Source organism: Caenorhabditis briggsae (assembly GCF_000004555.2).
Source record: "Caenorhabditis briggsae complete genome, chrIV, whole genome shotgun sequence".
Classification (NCBI taxonomy): domain Eukaryota; kingdom Metazoa; phylum Nematoda; class Chromadorea; order Rhabditida; family Rhabditidae; genus Caenorhabditis; species Caenorhabditis briggsae.
The window spans coordinates 6,118,004-6,133,231 of NC_013487.2; the positions used below are offsets into that span (position 1 = coordinate 6,118,004).

General features: G+C 36.4%; 4 protein-coding genes across 4 annotated transcripts; 1 reads left to right on the forward strand and 3 right to left on the reverse strand.

Moving 5' to 3' along the window:
• Positions 1–3,417: 3,417 nt before the first annotated feature.
• On the forward strand, positions 3,418–3,822 carry CBG26410 (the record flags this gene model as incomplete). The annotated part of the gene is made up of 1 exon (XM_045235323.1): positions 3,418–3,822. One exon carries the CDS (start codon positions 3,418–3,420, stop codon positions 3,820–3,822), a length of 405 nt encoding a protein of 134 aa, XP_045100281.1.
• An 848-nt stretch (positions 3,823–4,670) lies between these two features.
• On the reverse strand, positions 4,671–8,822 carry CBG19904 (the record flags this gene model as incomplete). The annotated part of the gene is made up of 7 exons (XM_002633814.1): positions 4,671–4,949; positions 4,998–5,424; positions 5,536–5,625; positions 6,527–6,765; positions 8,086–8,299; positions 8,342–8,486; positions 8,534–8,822. 7 exons carry the CDS (start codon positions 8,820–8,822, stop codon positions 4,671–4,673), a joined length of 1,683 nt encoding a protein of 560 aa, XP_002633860.1.
• A 1,010-nt stretch (positions 8,823–9,832) lies between these two features.
• On the reverse strand, positions 9,833–10,293 carry CBG19903 (the record flags this gene model as incomplete). Its single annotated transcript, XM_002633813.1, has 2 exons — positions 9,833–10,103; positions 10,151–10,293. The coding sequence occupies 2 exons, from the start codon at positions 10,291–10,293 to the stop codon at positions 9,833–9,835; spliced, it is 414 nt and encodes a 137-aa protein (XP_002633859.1).
• Positions 10,294–11,598: 1,305 nt separating this feature from the next.
• Positions 11,599–14,479, reverse strand: CBG19902 (the record flags this gene model as incomplete). Its single annotated transcript, XM_045235324.1, has 11 exons — positions 11,599–11,844; positions 11,894–12,107; positions 12,172–12,316; positions 12,361–12,594; positions 12,641–12,696; positions 12,745–12,864; positions 12,932–13,075; positions 13,198–13,504; positions 14,058–14,196; positions 14,243–14,335; positions 14,459–14,479. The coding sequence occupies 11 exons, from the start codon at positions 14,477–14,479 to the stop codon at positions 11,599–11,601; spliced, it is 1,719 nt and encodes a 572-aa protein (XP_045096913.1).
• Positions 14,480–15,228: the final 749 nt, after the last annotated feature.

Genomic DNA, 15,228 nt, shown 5'->3' on the forward strand with positions numbered 1-15,228 from the left:
CGCGAACGGATCCGTTTGTTCATCATTCGCAATCGGATCGGATACGGAGTTCGCGAACGGACAGAATACGGAGGAATACGGGAAAATGTTCTGTAGTTTTCTGAAAATGGGTCGCGTGCGGTCCGTATGCGGTTCCTATTTCAACCGCGCCTGACCGTCCGTAACGGATTGTTCGCGAATCACCTGTGTATCATTCCTATTCCAGCCACATTAGTCATCCAATGAACTAGAAAATATTTAGAAAAATAGATTCTTCTACACCTTTCTATAAGACTTCGGATGTTTTCGATTTCTTAGAATACACTAGAAGCTTCATTTACCGCTATTCAGGAGAAAAAAAAGTATTCTGACATGGACGATCGGCATCAACGTAACTGATGTTTCAATTTAGGGGGAAATATTTGCGTCAAGGAAACAGTTATTCTCTTACTTTGCTCTGTGCAGATGAAACTAATAGAAATTCTAGAGATTATTGAAACAGCAAAAAATGAGAAAAACAAAAAAATTCATACATTTTGATTTGTGTAAAAAAATATGTAAATTCAGCTATAAGGAAGAAAAAACCATAAACGAAAAATCGCATCGAAAAACGAGTTTCCCTCTACAGGCAGGCTCTCATTGTCAGGAACAAGCAGCCGTTTTCTAGTCCGCGACGGACTCAATTTCCTATTTTTTTTGGATTTCTGATCATGTTCTTCAAAATAAGAGGAAAAATCGACCCATTCTAGAAAAAAAGGTCGCAAATAGTTATCCGAAAACCTAAAAATACAGTATGGAACTTTTCAAGAGCAAGACGCGGACTAGAAAAGTCCTGCTCGTTCCTAAGGACCCAGTCATGAAAAAAACTTGTTTTCATTGAGTTTTTCTCCCTTTGAAATGTTGGTTTTCTTTTTAATATTTTGTGAATATTTTACTTCTGCACAAAAATGAGACAATAAGGAAGTCATACAAGAAAGTCGGGAGTCATTGTAATATCGCTAACTGAATATCAGTAGAATGAAACGTCCACGAAACATAAATATTAGGAAGATGAACGATTCGAAAAACATTTAAATAAAACTAATCTAGCACAAAACACAACGCAAAAAATCCACATAAAGTTATGAATCCGAATCCTAGGACTACCTACTCTTTTATACAGAAAAACTGAATGAATAGTCGTTTTGATGAGTAACATTTTCTCGTCTCCGAAGATTTTTACTTTATTCAAGCGGTGGCCTTTTCAAAGGAACATTCTGGATTTCTTTGAATTCACATCTGATTATTCGTGCCACAGAGATTGATCAAGAGAGTTTAGGACTATGACGAATAAGTGGTAAATCAACGTTTAGTTCAAAAAGGAAAAGTCTGGGATAAAACATCTTCCAGAGATCTGGGTCTTCCTGGAAATGAGTATAAGATGAAGAATAAAGTTCTCTTGGTTCTTGGTCATATTGTTTTGACTCAAAATGTTTAAGTCCAAAAATTAGTGGGTCATCTAATGTCAGTGAATCGAAAAAATTAATCTGCAGGTTTTTTGATAACATGAGTTTTCTAGAAAAAATTTTGGGCTCATAATGATGTGTATGTTGGGGGACATGATACTTGTTTTGAAAAAGTGTATTGTCTAATTTTATAGAGCACAACTCCTGCTCCGTGAGCATTTTACTCGAAGAGCTTGTTCAAATCATCCACGTGGATCTTCCTCTTTGGGCACTGGCGGAGCTGACAGACATAGTGACAGCTAGAGAGGTGGTTTGAATTGTGGGGCACCTCTTGTGGAGTTATTCCTCATAACATCCTTTTTTATTTCAACAAGTTTTTTTTCTTTTGTCCAAACGATAAAAGTTAATTGTTTAATGATCATTTTAAATATTTTGTCATTCTTAGACCTATTGACGAACCCCCTGGGAAGCAGCAAACGAGCCATCCCGATGAGAGAGAAGACGTGTAACATAAACTGTCAGCTGTAAACTGTCTTGAAGTGTCGCAGATAGTGATGAGGTGCAGACGGGAACAATAAAAAGCGTCAATGGAATGACAGAGTCACACTCTTTATTCGAATGCAATTAGAGGATTTAGGTTACCGATCTCGTGGGAAAATTCAAGGGAAACAGTCAAACGAAAGAGAAATACACAGATCAAAAATGTTCCGCATCGAAAAGTAAAAAAAAATCCACAATTCGGGGGTGCAAAATTTGAATTTCCAAATGTCAGATTTGGCATCGCGCAACCACGCTCCACGGAAAAAAACCGATTGCAAATAGCTGATTAGCGGAGGAGAGCGTGCAAAATAATTTTCATTCATATTTTTTCCTTAATTGACAAACCAATATTTCCCAGCTCTTTTCCTTCTTTTGCAAAACAAAATTTCCAGCACATGCTCTAGCTAAAAGTTCAAACTGGAAGCATTTTGTCCAGCAGAGCGCGGTTGTGCGACGCCAAGATGTTCGGTATGAAAACCCGTTTTCCTATTATCTATTATCAGTTTAGATACTCTCACAATGGAAAAACAATTATTTTGCTTTTTGAGCCATTTTTTGTCTGAAATAACTGTTTTTGCATTCAAAATGTGTGACCTAATTATTATTTCCAAAAACATCGCTAAATTGAAAAAATATGTGCGGACGGGCAACTTTTGTGCCAAAAGTTGGCTGCGTGCCAGTTTTTGAATTTCTAACGCGTCTCAAGCGCTGTTGAGTATTTATTTAGTTGGCGACCGCTATGCCGACACGCGACGCGTCCGAAATTGGCTTGGTGCCAAGTTTCAAATCGAAGTTCTATTCCGCGATGTCGTGAACCGGTTTTCCCTGCAAACTTTCCAAATCGAAAAATTTGGCTCAGCGCAACAGATTTGCTGATGAGAGCGTGCACTGGTTAAAAATGTTGTCCACCTAATATATTGTTCTTGATTGACAATTCAAAAATTTTCCTGCTATGTTTGTACTGCCAAAACCAAACAATCTGTGATTGTAAAGTGATTAATAATAAACAATCGGTAACAGTAATTTTTTAAAGTTTCATCTGTTCTGAACAAAGAATTGCTATTTCGACATGTTTATCGTGTATTTGCTTGAAGATGTGCCGGTAGATAAGTTTATTGCTCCCCAATATATGTTTGAAACTCTATCCAAGTGCCGTTATCTGACAGCTAAATCTAATTGTGCACGAATGAAGGGTGTCACTGTGTAAAACATTCCCAGAGTACAGACACTCCCGCTCAAACAACGCACCAGGTGGGACGTCTTTGCCCCGCCTCCTTTCGATGGATATTGATTGGAAATCAATAGAGGTCTATAAATAGAGGTGTCGCTCGCTCACAGTCAGTCAGTTCCTCATTCGAGATTCATTATTCCGTTCTTGGTTACTCGCTTTTCTTTTCTTCTTGACCTCCCAGAATATTGTTATTGATTTCAATACTAATTTTCAGTTTGCAACATGTCTGTCAACATTGCCAATGTCCCAAGCTCTTCCAATGGACAAGCTCGTACAGAGTCTCAGAAGCTGGTGGATGAGGCTCGCCGAGAAGCCGACGAGAGCTACCAAAATTTCCACAATGCACGCGAAAGAGTCTACGAAATTCAGTACGAACTGTTGGCTGCGTATGATCAGGAGGAGGCGTTCGAGGCGAAGATCAAGAAGGGACCAAGAGGTTCGGAAATGGAAAAACTCCAACAACAACATCGCGCAGCTGAGGTCGAGGTGGGCAAGGTCCAGCAACGTCTTGATAAGGCCGTCGAAGACAGAAAGGAGCTGTTTGTGCTGATGGAGGCGGAGGAAATGAAGTACGAATGGATCAAGAGCATTTACGGAGCCAACCAAGCCAACGCCGAAGCCAATTAGATCCCGAATCTCGCCGATCATCATTTGGATCTATCTCCTCTTTTCTTTTCCCTTTTTTCTCTTTTCTCCCTTTTCGAATTTGATCTCCCTGTTTTTTGTTTTCCCTGAAGAATAAATGAATTCCCTTTGAGAATGTGTTCTGTTATTATAAAAAGAAACGTCTACAGCAAGACACACATTGTTTCCCACAGAGTCGGAGAGTTCCTCTGGGAAGATAAATGCTCCCTCTTAGGAAAAAAGGTGGAAAATGAATCAAATGGTCTTGAATGAGATAATAACGATGCTCCTTTCTTCTAGCAAACATACAGTATGTTTTCCGCATTGTTCGTTGGCAAGTCGCCAATCTTCTGTCCTCGTTGTCTAGCAGTTCTTCATCTTGGTCGTCTAGCTTGCCTACCTACTTTCTTCTGGTGGGGTTTCTAGGATATCTAGCTTGGTGGATTACATTTCTCTAAGGGTGTTTGTAAGACATATAACACCTAACTTTTCCGGCTTTGATTATCCAGGAACTTCAGCTTGGTGGCCTAGTTTTCCCACATAGAGTTTCAAGTCTATCTATCTTGGTGGCCTAACTTTTTTAAAACAACTTTTCTAGGTCATTAAGCTTGGTGGCCTATCTTTCTCCAAGTTAGGTTTCTAGACAATCTGGCTTGGTAGGAAAGTTCCTCTGCTATCACTTTCTCATACTCTTCGATAGCCACATAGATGCGTTGCTGCACTTTTTCCACTTTGCTCTCACTATCAGCCCGGTATTGTTGTTGAAGAGCTATCTTGACAGACTTTTTGAGTTTTCAAAACACAGAAACCATCTCAAAATTAACTGTAAACCACTTTATTGAACAAAACATTTATCCGATGACATGAATATGACTGGTGTAATTTTGAGGGGTCGATGATGTTTCTCCCGGTTCAACATTAGCCATTTTGAAGAACGAATGCTTGATAAATTTACGATAAGGTGTTACGAAAATGAAAGAAGCTAGTGGGGATAAGAATGGAATCAGAAGGAATGAGGAAAACGTGAAGTATTCGAGAGCAGGGTGATTGTAGATTCCGAACTGTCCGATGGCATATGAAGCAATACTGAAGAGATAGAAACCAGGGATAACGGCTTGATACGCGAGGGCCTGGAAAAATAAGTTTTGTTGTTTTCAAGTTGACAAATTTAAGCTAACCATCAACAACTGAGAATGCAAATTCTTCGTATCCTTAGTAATATTGACTCCTTGGAAGCTCAACCTCGATATTATTTTTCTTCTCAAAATCAGAATACAAATATAGACAGGGGTGATTGGGATAGTCATGTGGAGAATTGTGTACAAAGCAGAGAAGCAGAGGATGTTGCTGGTTCCGGTTACAGTATGACCAGTCAAGTTGTACGATGGGAATGCCTCGTGCAAAATTTCTCTGAGCTCTTCTGGATCGTCTTGAGCCCAGAGGAAAGAAACCCACTGGAATAGTGATGGAATATAGATCACACAAAGAATAATGACTAGAGTTTTTCGAGTCGGAGCAGGTTTGAAGAGAATATAGTAGCGATAGGAAAAGGAGAGTAGAAGGGACCATAGGGAGTGAGACAGGAAGTGGAGCATCAGGCTGTATCTGAAATAATATTTTTTAATATTACTGTTTTATAGCAATTGTAAGTCTATGATCCTGTTTTTCTGCTAGTGAATTCTAGTCATGTATTGCGATTACATATTTTAGACTTACGCCACATAACACGTTCTTGGTCCGAAACGACTACAGTAACCATTTGAAACATAAGCCAGTGTTAATCCAGTGGAATAAGTCTTTGTTGCACTAAAAAATCGAACATGCATGCAAAGAAATCAGTGACAGCAAAGTTTACAATCAGTGTGGAATAGGACTTGATGACCCGAGGAGTTTGGAATAGAGCCAGATAGGCTAGAAGAAGATTGAACGTCATTCCGAGGAACGAGATGATGGCATGTGCGGAGGAGAAGACGATCGCGAAGTCGATCATCGTTCTGAAAGCTTATTTTGAACAAATTTTCAGATGAACAGAAAAGTAACTATTATATATGAACGAAATAGCGAATTTATATCGGATTGTCTATGAATAAAGTATGATCACCTACAAAAATTTTCGAAAGTCTCAAAGATTGATAGAAATGTATTTTTTATCAAGAAATCAATTCCCGATACAAAAAAAAACTGTGATTCATTTTCAAAAGTCTAAGATCAAAGGTAGAAAAAAATAAACCCAAAAATTATAAATTATCTCCTAACCCACCAATCCCTGGTTTTTATACACCCGCCTTCCTTAAATCCTTTTTTATTATTCTTTTGTTCTAAATAAAGGTATTGTTCGTAGCTTTTAGTACTTATGACTAATGAGTAAGATCGGTCGATTTCTTTTTTTTTTGGTTGCTTTCATGATAAGGTTCAGAGCTCATCGAATATTAGCTTAAGCTTAAGATAAATACATTTATTTAGAGTAGGTTTAGATATATTACTTAAGTGATTCCTTAATCTAGGATCTTGTGCATTTTCACGTGGATGGATGATCACTATTTTAGCGGGCTCCGAATGACTACAAATGGATTATACGATCATCATGAACTGTTCTCTGGGTCCATTTTTACTTCACAAAGGGCATATGGATAAGGAAGGGATTTAACAAAGAAATGACCAAGATCAATAGTTCGAATTCTCTTTATCGATTCAAGAAGTCTATAACCCCGCACAAATCTTTGTATAAATAGGTCGAACATGTTCAATTCCATGAGCAGAAACATGAAGAGTAGTTGTGAAATACAAGAATCCTTTGGAATCAAAAAACTGAAACGTATTCATTGTTTGGTTCCAGAATGCATCCACGTAGTCAATCAGTTCACATTTTGATCCACATTCATTTTTTACCAATTCAGCATGACGACGACGTCCCCATTCAAATTGTTTCGGTTCGTACAACGACATCTGGAAAATCAGAGACAATCAGGAATGTAAGCCACCAGTCGGTTTACGTTGCTGGACTCCTCTTACCATTAACCCTCGTACCCGTAATCTCGTCCCCCTAATCTTATGAATAGGTTCGTCATTTATTATTCTGGGTTAAAAAATTGAAAATTAGAAATTCAGAGTTTCAGAAAGAGTTAATTTGGAAGCATACAGGGTGGCAAAAGTTTGTGCAATCATAAAATTTGAATGAAGCGTTTTACTGGGCTGAAATTTTTTGTGCAACTTATGAAATCACGAAAATGGCCCTTTTAGTGCAAATTAAACATGAAGATATTTTAATTACCAGGGGACTCGTACTGTGATCACCAACAACATAAGCTTTGGAATGTACGCGGCTTATCTGTATTTTTAGGTCAACTTTCCCTATCCATAAAAACTTCAGTAATAATAGCGAGTGGCTGAAATTTGCCACTTATCAAGATCAACTTTCTATAAATCATCTGCGAAAATTTGAGGTTGCTACAAAAGCAATAAAATTGGTAGCCACTAGTTTTCCAAAGAGGCCAAAATTAGTGAATTTTCAGTTTTTTGAAGTAAATTGGCATAACGACCTAATATTTATGTCTTTGGGTGTTTCAATTTTGTTAAAATTCCATCCGAATTGGTTATAAAAATTTGTAGCCCTGTCAACGAATCGTTTTTTGGAGTTCGGTTTACAAGGCAAAATTTAACTGGAATTCTAAGTCAGATGTAGGTTGACTATTAGAGTGATACCTCTGGACAGATTCATTAAATAAACGTGAAATTATGTATGAAAACCATACTTATATGTATCTTACGTTAGACAAAATTTCAGTCGAATCGTACAATCTAGCATTTAGTTACATCAGCACAAATCAGGAAACAGAGGCGTGCAAGAAACATTTCGCCGTTCGTCTTCGGGCAATCATAAAAACACTGAAACTTGAGCAAACGTTTTGAAAATTTGAGTACATGTGTACCAACTTTGGGGTTACATTTCTGCCAATTTTCATGTTTCTATCATACTTATGTCTGAAGATATACCCGTTTTCATTTGTGTAAGTAATTATGCGCCACCCTGTATAATTCCGGTAACTTCGAAATCTCATAATTTACCGATAGTTCGAATTTCGGAATTCCAGAACTCCCGCATTTATCACTTTCTGATTTTTTTTGAAAATTTAAAAGTTTCGCAGCTCCGGTAGTTCGAATTTAGAGATTCGAATACAAAAAAACTTCAGAAACTCGAAATTCGATAATTCAAAAACTCAGAAGTTCAGTTAAGAAAGACGTATGAATCATATGTCTGTCACTCACATTGATTTCCTCCATTGTCTTTTTTCCCTCCTTCATTTCTCTTGCAATATTCTCAATTCCTTCCGGATGAATTCTCGGGAACGAATCCAAAATGAACAACTTCCTTTTGATATTCGGAAGCATTTTTCTTAATTGATCCCTCATTTCCAAATAAATTGTATCATTATTCAAATTATCCGGCCCATTATCATATGGTTCTGCTACGGCGAACCATCTGAATTTTTCTTTGTTACATTTTCCCATAAACGCTCTTTACCTAGTCATCATGAATGCATAATCCGGTTGAGTCTCATTGATAAACTCCACGAATTCTTCCAACCTACTCGAGCATTCTTGTGTCCAATCTGTTGAGAACTTTCCATTATCAACAGGCTTCCTAGGAGCAGCAAGTGGTTCGCAACCTTTAAATAATTTTTCTTAACACTGAGGCATTCCTTACAGCCCTCACCTGTGACATCAGCCATTGAAATAGTGCTCGCCCGATGTCTACACTCTTGAATAATCATCTTATGGTGGTTCTTAGCGTAGCTGCTACCCAGTATTGCTATTTTGAATTCAGTGCCGTTTTCTTTAAAATCACAACCTAACCTGCCTGGTTGTCGTTTGATACATCCAGGCTCTCTTAACTCTGGAGCCGTATGATCCCGGTAGTTCCAGTAGGCATTCAATCGAGCAGCGTCATCTGAAAGAGATTTCAAAAGTTTTGGGTTTTGTTGTTGATGTGTACCGAAAGTCATATTTGAATTCACTCCATCTAGTCTGAGAAACTTCCGATCAGGCGAACTGAAATTATTATCATTGATTATCAACTCACTTTTCATCCACCTACATTTCAGATTCAGGCTTTTCCCTCAAGTACTCTCGAATGTCATCCCAGTTGATATAGATCGCATTGACTACAAACAGGTACACTATTAAAACGCTGATAATTTTATTAGACTGCTTCAAGTACCATCTAATTTTCATAATTGTTTTAAAAAACTATTTTATTCATGTCACTGACCTCTCATAAGTCTGATTCACCAGTATAGCCAAAAGAGTCGACAGGATGAAAGCTGATGTAAGAATACATGTGTTTGATGGATACGACAATTTGACATAAGCATAGATTGGCCAATGAATTAGATAAAGGGCATAGGATGTGTCTCCGATGTAGATCAAAAATCGAGAATTCAAAACCACATCTTCCACATCTAGTAATATTAAAATGCCAGTGAAAATAGTAATAACAAATCTGGAATCGTCAGTTAACTACTCATTGGAAGTTTATGTGTTTTCCAACCTTACGGATAGAGTATTTAGTTGGAACGGAGAAAAAACAACCAGTATCATCAAAATCAAAATTATTAATTTGATTCTCAGAATGTGTCTTTTACTATATTTGACACTCTCCATTTCTTCTAACATACTCTGGTCAGATATAAAATATGCCATCATCCCAATTAAAAATTGCCATATTCTAGCAAAAACATTGTTAAATGAAACTGATTGCGGAGATGAGACGTAGAAGATGAATGAAAAGGCTTCTGAAGATTTTAAAAATTGTTTAAAAGATTTTTTGTATAGACCTATGAGTGAATAATAGATGTATCTGGATGCCCCTTTTAATTGATGACCAATTAAGAAAATGAATGGAACAATGAAATAGAATTGAATCTCGACTGATAGAGACCAAGTATGCGTGAATAGATCCATGGCAACTGCGAGCTGAAAGTAACCGGATAGTTTGAATGCTTGCTTGGTCTAATTAAACCTTTTCGAAATAGTCTTCATCTTCCGTATGCGGCCTGTTAGATGTGAATATCAATGCTTTTCCAGCGGACATTTGATTTTGGAATATTGCAGATGTTGGAAAAACTGTGTAGAGAGCAAAAACCGTGAAAAGAATGATGAGAAAATACAAGGGAAGTATCCGTTTGAAACGACGAGTGTAGAATTGAATGAAGAAGGGAAATATTGGAAGTTGTTCAGATTTCGTGAGCATCATACACATTAGAAACCCCGAAAGAACAAAGAATCTGAAATTTCAGATATTGAGAGAAATATTCTTTAGTTTAAAACTCACTGATCAACTCCTAAATATCCATTTGGAAATTGAACGGGATAAAAATGAAAACCGAGAACCGAGAGAATAGCCAAACCTCGAATACCTTGGAAATCATCTCTTTTTGAGGTCTTCTGTTTTGAAGGTGTCACATCGAAACCCATTTTTGAATGAATGTTTTGTATTGGCCTAATTTTGTAAAAATAGAAGTTTGTAGAAGGAACGAAAATGAATGCATCTTGTCTGTTGTATTTTTTCTGTTATTTTTCCAGTTCCAATGCATTTTCCTTTTCTCGAAGATTTATCTCCTTGTCTCCAATGCCTCTGAACTTTTTGTTATATTTTAGACGCGGAAAAAGATCGGGCAATCCGATTCGAAGATCTTGGATATCGTTGGAACGACAAATTCAAAGTTTGTTGGAGTTGGTGATGTGAAGAAGAGGCCGACTTTAAAAATTTAAGCAGTAAAAATAACTTTGAAAAGAAAAATAGATTTTTTACATATCGGGTGTTCAATGAAATTATGAACTCGGCTGTAGCTTGAAACCAAAGAGCCTTACAGATTTTTCTATGTAAAAAATGTTTCGCAAAAGAGTAGTAAATATGTAAGGTATTATTTAAATATGTAAGTTTTAAAAACGAGTTTTCATGATTTATTTGTTTGCAGTTTTTTTCCTCAGATTTTCCTTCTTTTGAGACTCCACATCGTCCTAAAGATTTATCTCACTGCCTCCTGTTCCCGACCGTTTCCTTTCATCGTTGAAACGAAAAAGATCATTCTCACAGATTCGCTCTGCAGGTGAAATCTTTTGTCATGAATCCAGTTGGCGAGACCGCTAGGCGCAGTATACAAGGGTTCTTCGAAAAATGGTACATCTAGATCTTACTATTAGGGTTTAGTTAGGGTTCGTTGGTTTCAAGAGTACATGAGATTTACAGGGTGGCTAATAAATACTGATACACATTCAAGACGTCATAACTTTTTTGAAAAACATTGACAACTGTTGAAATTTTAACAGTAGCATATTCCAATGATAGAGAAACAAAATTAATATATAGTTTTCAAATATTGCATCATCGGCTTAGATGGCAGCTCGATTCCTTCCGTTTTTTTGGTCAAACCTCCTACAAATCTCGCACAAGTTTAGCTCTCTTCGAAACTGCGACACTTCAAATGTAGGCATTTCGAAACTGTGGTAATACAAGCAAATTAAAAAAATTCAGACTACATAAAAAAAATTAGGGTTTTCAAATGTTTTTTCTGGTAGAATAAATTCTGAAACTTGAAAAAAATATTTAAAAACTGAAATTTGAGATTTTTTGGATTTCAGAATGTTTTCTCTCAGAAAAAGTATATCCGAAAACTGTTTTTGTTGCCGAGGTCCTGAAAACACCACAAATTGTTTGTCTCGAATTGGTGAGCTATGACTGACACTAATTTTTATTTCAATGAACATTTTTGAAAAGAACTACAAATAAGAACAAATTTTGTTGTATATCGGTCGAACGTGTTCCAGTCCATGAGCTGATACATGATTGATACCTGTGAAATATGTAAATCCTTTAGTATCAAAATACTGGAACGCATTCATTGTTTTGTTCCAGAATGCATCTACGTAATCAATCAACTCGCATTTCGATCCACATTCATTCTTCACCAATCTGGAGTGACGATGACGTCCTCTTTCATAATTGAACGGATCGTATAACGATTTCTGTTTTTAAAAATCAGTTAAAAGCTCTGATGAATCTTAACACACTCACATTGATTTCTTCCATTGTTTTCTTTCCTTCTTTTATTCCATCAGCAATATTTTCAATTTCCCCCCACCAAATTCTTGGAAACGAATCCAGAATGAACAACTTCTTTTTGATATTAGGAAGCATTTTCTTCAATTGGCTCTTCATTTCCAAGTACACTGCATCATTATTTAAGTGATCTGGTCCATTGTCATATGGTTCTGCTACGGCGAAAAATCTGAAAAAATTCAAGATTAAATTTTCTAATTTTCTAATCTTATAAAATTTCCAATTAAAATTACCTCGACATGATAAATGCGTAATCCGGTTGAGTTGTATTCAGGAAGTCCACAAACATATTCAGATGTTTGACACAATCGGGTGCCCAGAGTTGTGCAGAAACGACATTTTCCACTGGTCTATGAGGAGCAGCAAGCGGCTCACAACCTAAACTCGCTGTATATAAATATCCATAACATTTTCAAGTTTACCCATGACATCAGCCGTTGCGAAAGTAGTAGCGCGATGTCTACACTCTTGAATAATCAATTTATAGTGATTTCGAGCATAGCTACTTCCCAGGATAGCTATTTTGTACTCAGTTCCATTACCCGGATACTCACACCAGTTTTCATTCGAAAATTTATGAACACATCCAGCTTCTAAGAGCTTAGGATCTCGGATATCGCGATAGTTCCAATGTTTATTCAATCTTTTGGCGTCGTCTGAAAACAGATTTCATGGTTCAGGTAACTTTTTTTTGATATTCACCGAATGTCATTTTTGGTGTCACTCCGTCCAATCTTGGATATTTTCTACAAGATAATCTAGAAAGTTATTCATGTTTTGGAATCAACAATGGTTTCAAATCTTACACAGGATCAGTTCTATCCAAACACTCTTGAATTTGATCCCAGTTGATACAATTTGCATTTACAGAAAATAAAATAATTACCAAAATTACAATCATATTGTTCGATTGTCTTAAATACCATCTGAAGTAATATTTTTTTGATTGTTTGTTTGTACGTTTGTTTGGAGATAGATAATTTAGCAACCAACCGTTCGTAGGTATGATGAACCAGTATTGCCAAAAGAATCGATATTATAAGTGCTGATGTAAGAATCCATGTGTTTTCAGGATACGTCAGTTTGAAGTAGGCATAAATTGGCCAATGAATCAGATAAAGTGCATAGGATATATCTCTAAAAATCGAGAATTCAGAAGACCATCTTCCATATCCAATACAATCAAGATTCCAGTGAAAATTGTAATTAATACTCTGAAACAATGTTAATACTTTCTACACCTTCTTCTAATGATTTACCTCGCTCCAACTGGAATAATTTCATTAGGGGCCAACATCATCATAACTGATACAACTAGAGCAATACTTTTCACCCAAAGACTTTTTTCCGATCCTTCTGATTTTCTGACATTTTCATTCTCTTCTAATAACTGCTCAGTTTCAGTCTCCACAGTTTCCAATGGCTCATAGAAAACTGAATTGCTTTTCCGGGCATCGGCAATAAAGTAAGTTATCATTCCAACTGAAAACTGCCAAATTCTTGCAAAAACACTGTTAAAAGCAATGGAAGTTGGAGAAGCGGCGTGGTAGGCTAATGATAAAATAGCTGAAATTCGAGAAATGCCGTATGAGATTTTACTCAAATATCGGGGTATTTCTGAAGTTGAACGTATACATTCAGATAGAAACGATCCGGTGCCGTTCAAATGGTGCCAAATTTTGGTCGAAAACTGAAGATTATTCTTGATTGAGATAAGGATTGTCCAATTGTTAACTTTTTTCCAAGAAATTTTGAAACTTTTTAAAAATCTTCAAAACTGGAACAAAAATGAAACGAGTTAGAATTTTTGTCTCAATTCCCAAATTACTCAAAATAACAGGAATAAACTCTAATCATCATCTCAATCGAGAAGGATTTCCCGTTTTTGACCGAATTTGATAGTAGTAAGGACGGAACCTGATAGCACTGCGAACGAGAATTTCGCATGGAGACCAATTTTCATTTTTATGTGTAGCACTACTTTTAGTTTGGGCAGAGAGCCCCTTTTTGAAATTTAGAGGCTCGCAAAATGCCAAAAATGTAAAAAAAAAACATCGGGTAGTTTTGAAACTTCAGAGGCTAACTTCAATTTAAAATATTTCTGATAGATCATACGTACAAAGACATGCATAATAAATGTCTTTCGATCCCCCTTTTAATTGATGACCAATTAAGAAAATGAATGGAACAATGAAATAAAATTGAATCTCAACCGATAGTGACCAAGTATGGGTGAATAAATCCATGGCTACTGCAAGCTGAAATTAATTTGACTGCTTAAAAAAGTCTCTTGAATTTCAAAACCTTCTCGAAATAGTCTTCATCTTCAGTGTGAGCTCTGTTAGATGTGAATATCAATGCTTTTTTCACATTAGAAACCCCGAAAGAACAAAGAATCTGAAATTTCAGATACTGAGAGAAATATTCGTTAGTTTAAAACTCACTGATCGACTCCTAAATATCCATTTGGAAATTGATCGGGATAAAAATGAAATCCAAGAACCGAGAGAATAGCCAAACCTCGAATACCTTGTAAATCATCTCGCTTTGAGTTATTTTGTTTTGAAGGTGTCACATCACCCATTTTTGAATGAATGTTTTGAGTGAATGGACGCCTTCTTGAAGCTCAAGGATCCAAATGGAATGCATCTCATCTATTTCATTTTTTCAGTCATTTTTCCCGTTTCAAAAATGATCCCTCCTTTCGATATTCCTAATAGATTCCTCTCATGGTCTTTTTGTTTCATTGCAAATTCGGAAAAGATTGCGCCATGAGATTTGAAGATCTTGGACTAAAGCTGAATGAGTTTTTCAATGGGATCGAAGAAGCGAAGAATAGAAATCGTCTGAAGTTTATGATTTTTTCAGTAAAAATCGTATTTTCCTCCGATGAAGAGTGAGCCTATGCTTGGGAAAACTTCTGAACTTATCAACTACTGCAAATATGAATGTTTTGATCACAAAACTATTTTTCAATATAATGTAAAATCAACTTCATACGAGGTATATAATCTTGGACATGGAACTTTTGGTGCTTGTGGTTGGTATCCATCTCATTATTTTCAAAGGAGTAGTGTGCTCAATTTTATCTCCATGTAAAAAAAATTCTTTGGCGTTTTCAGAGGGCCCTAAAAACAAGGTTTTCTGTCGTTCAAACTCGACCGTCCCCGGCAACTTTTAAGAGTAATCTGTTTAGAGTAGTTTGACTTTGCTTAAAGTTTTTGAAATTCTCAGAAAAATTTAATATTTTCTAAACACTATGCTGGTATTAGGAGGACAAATTTTCACAA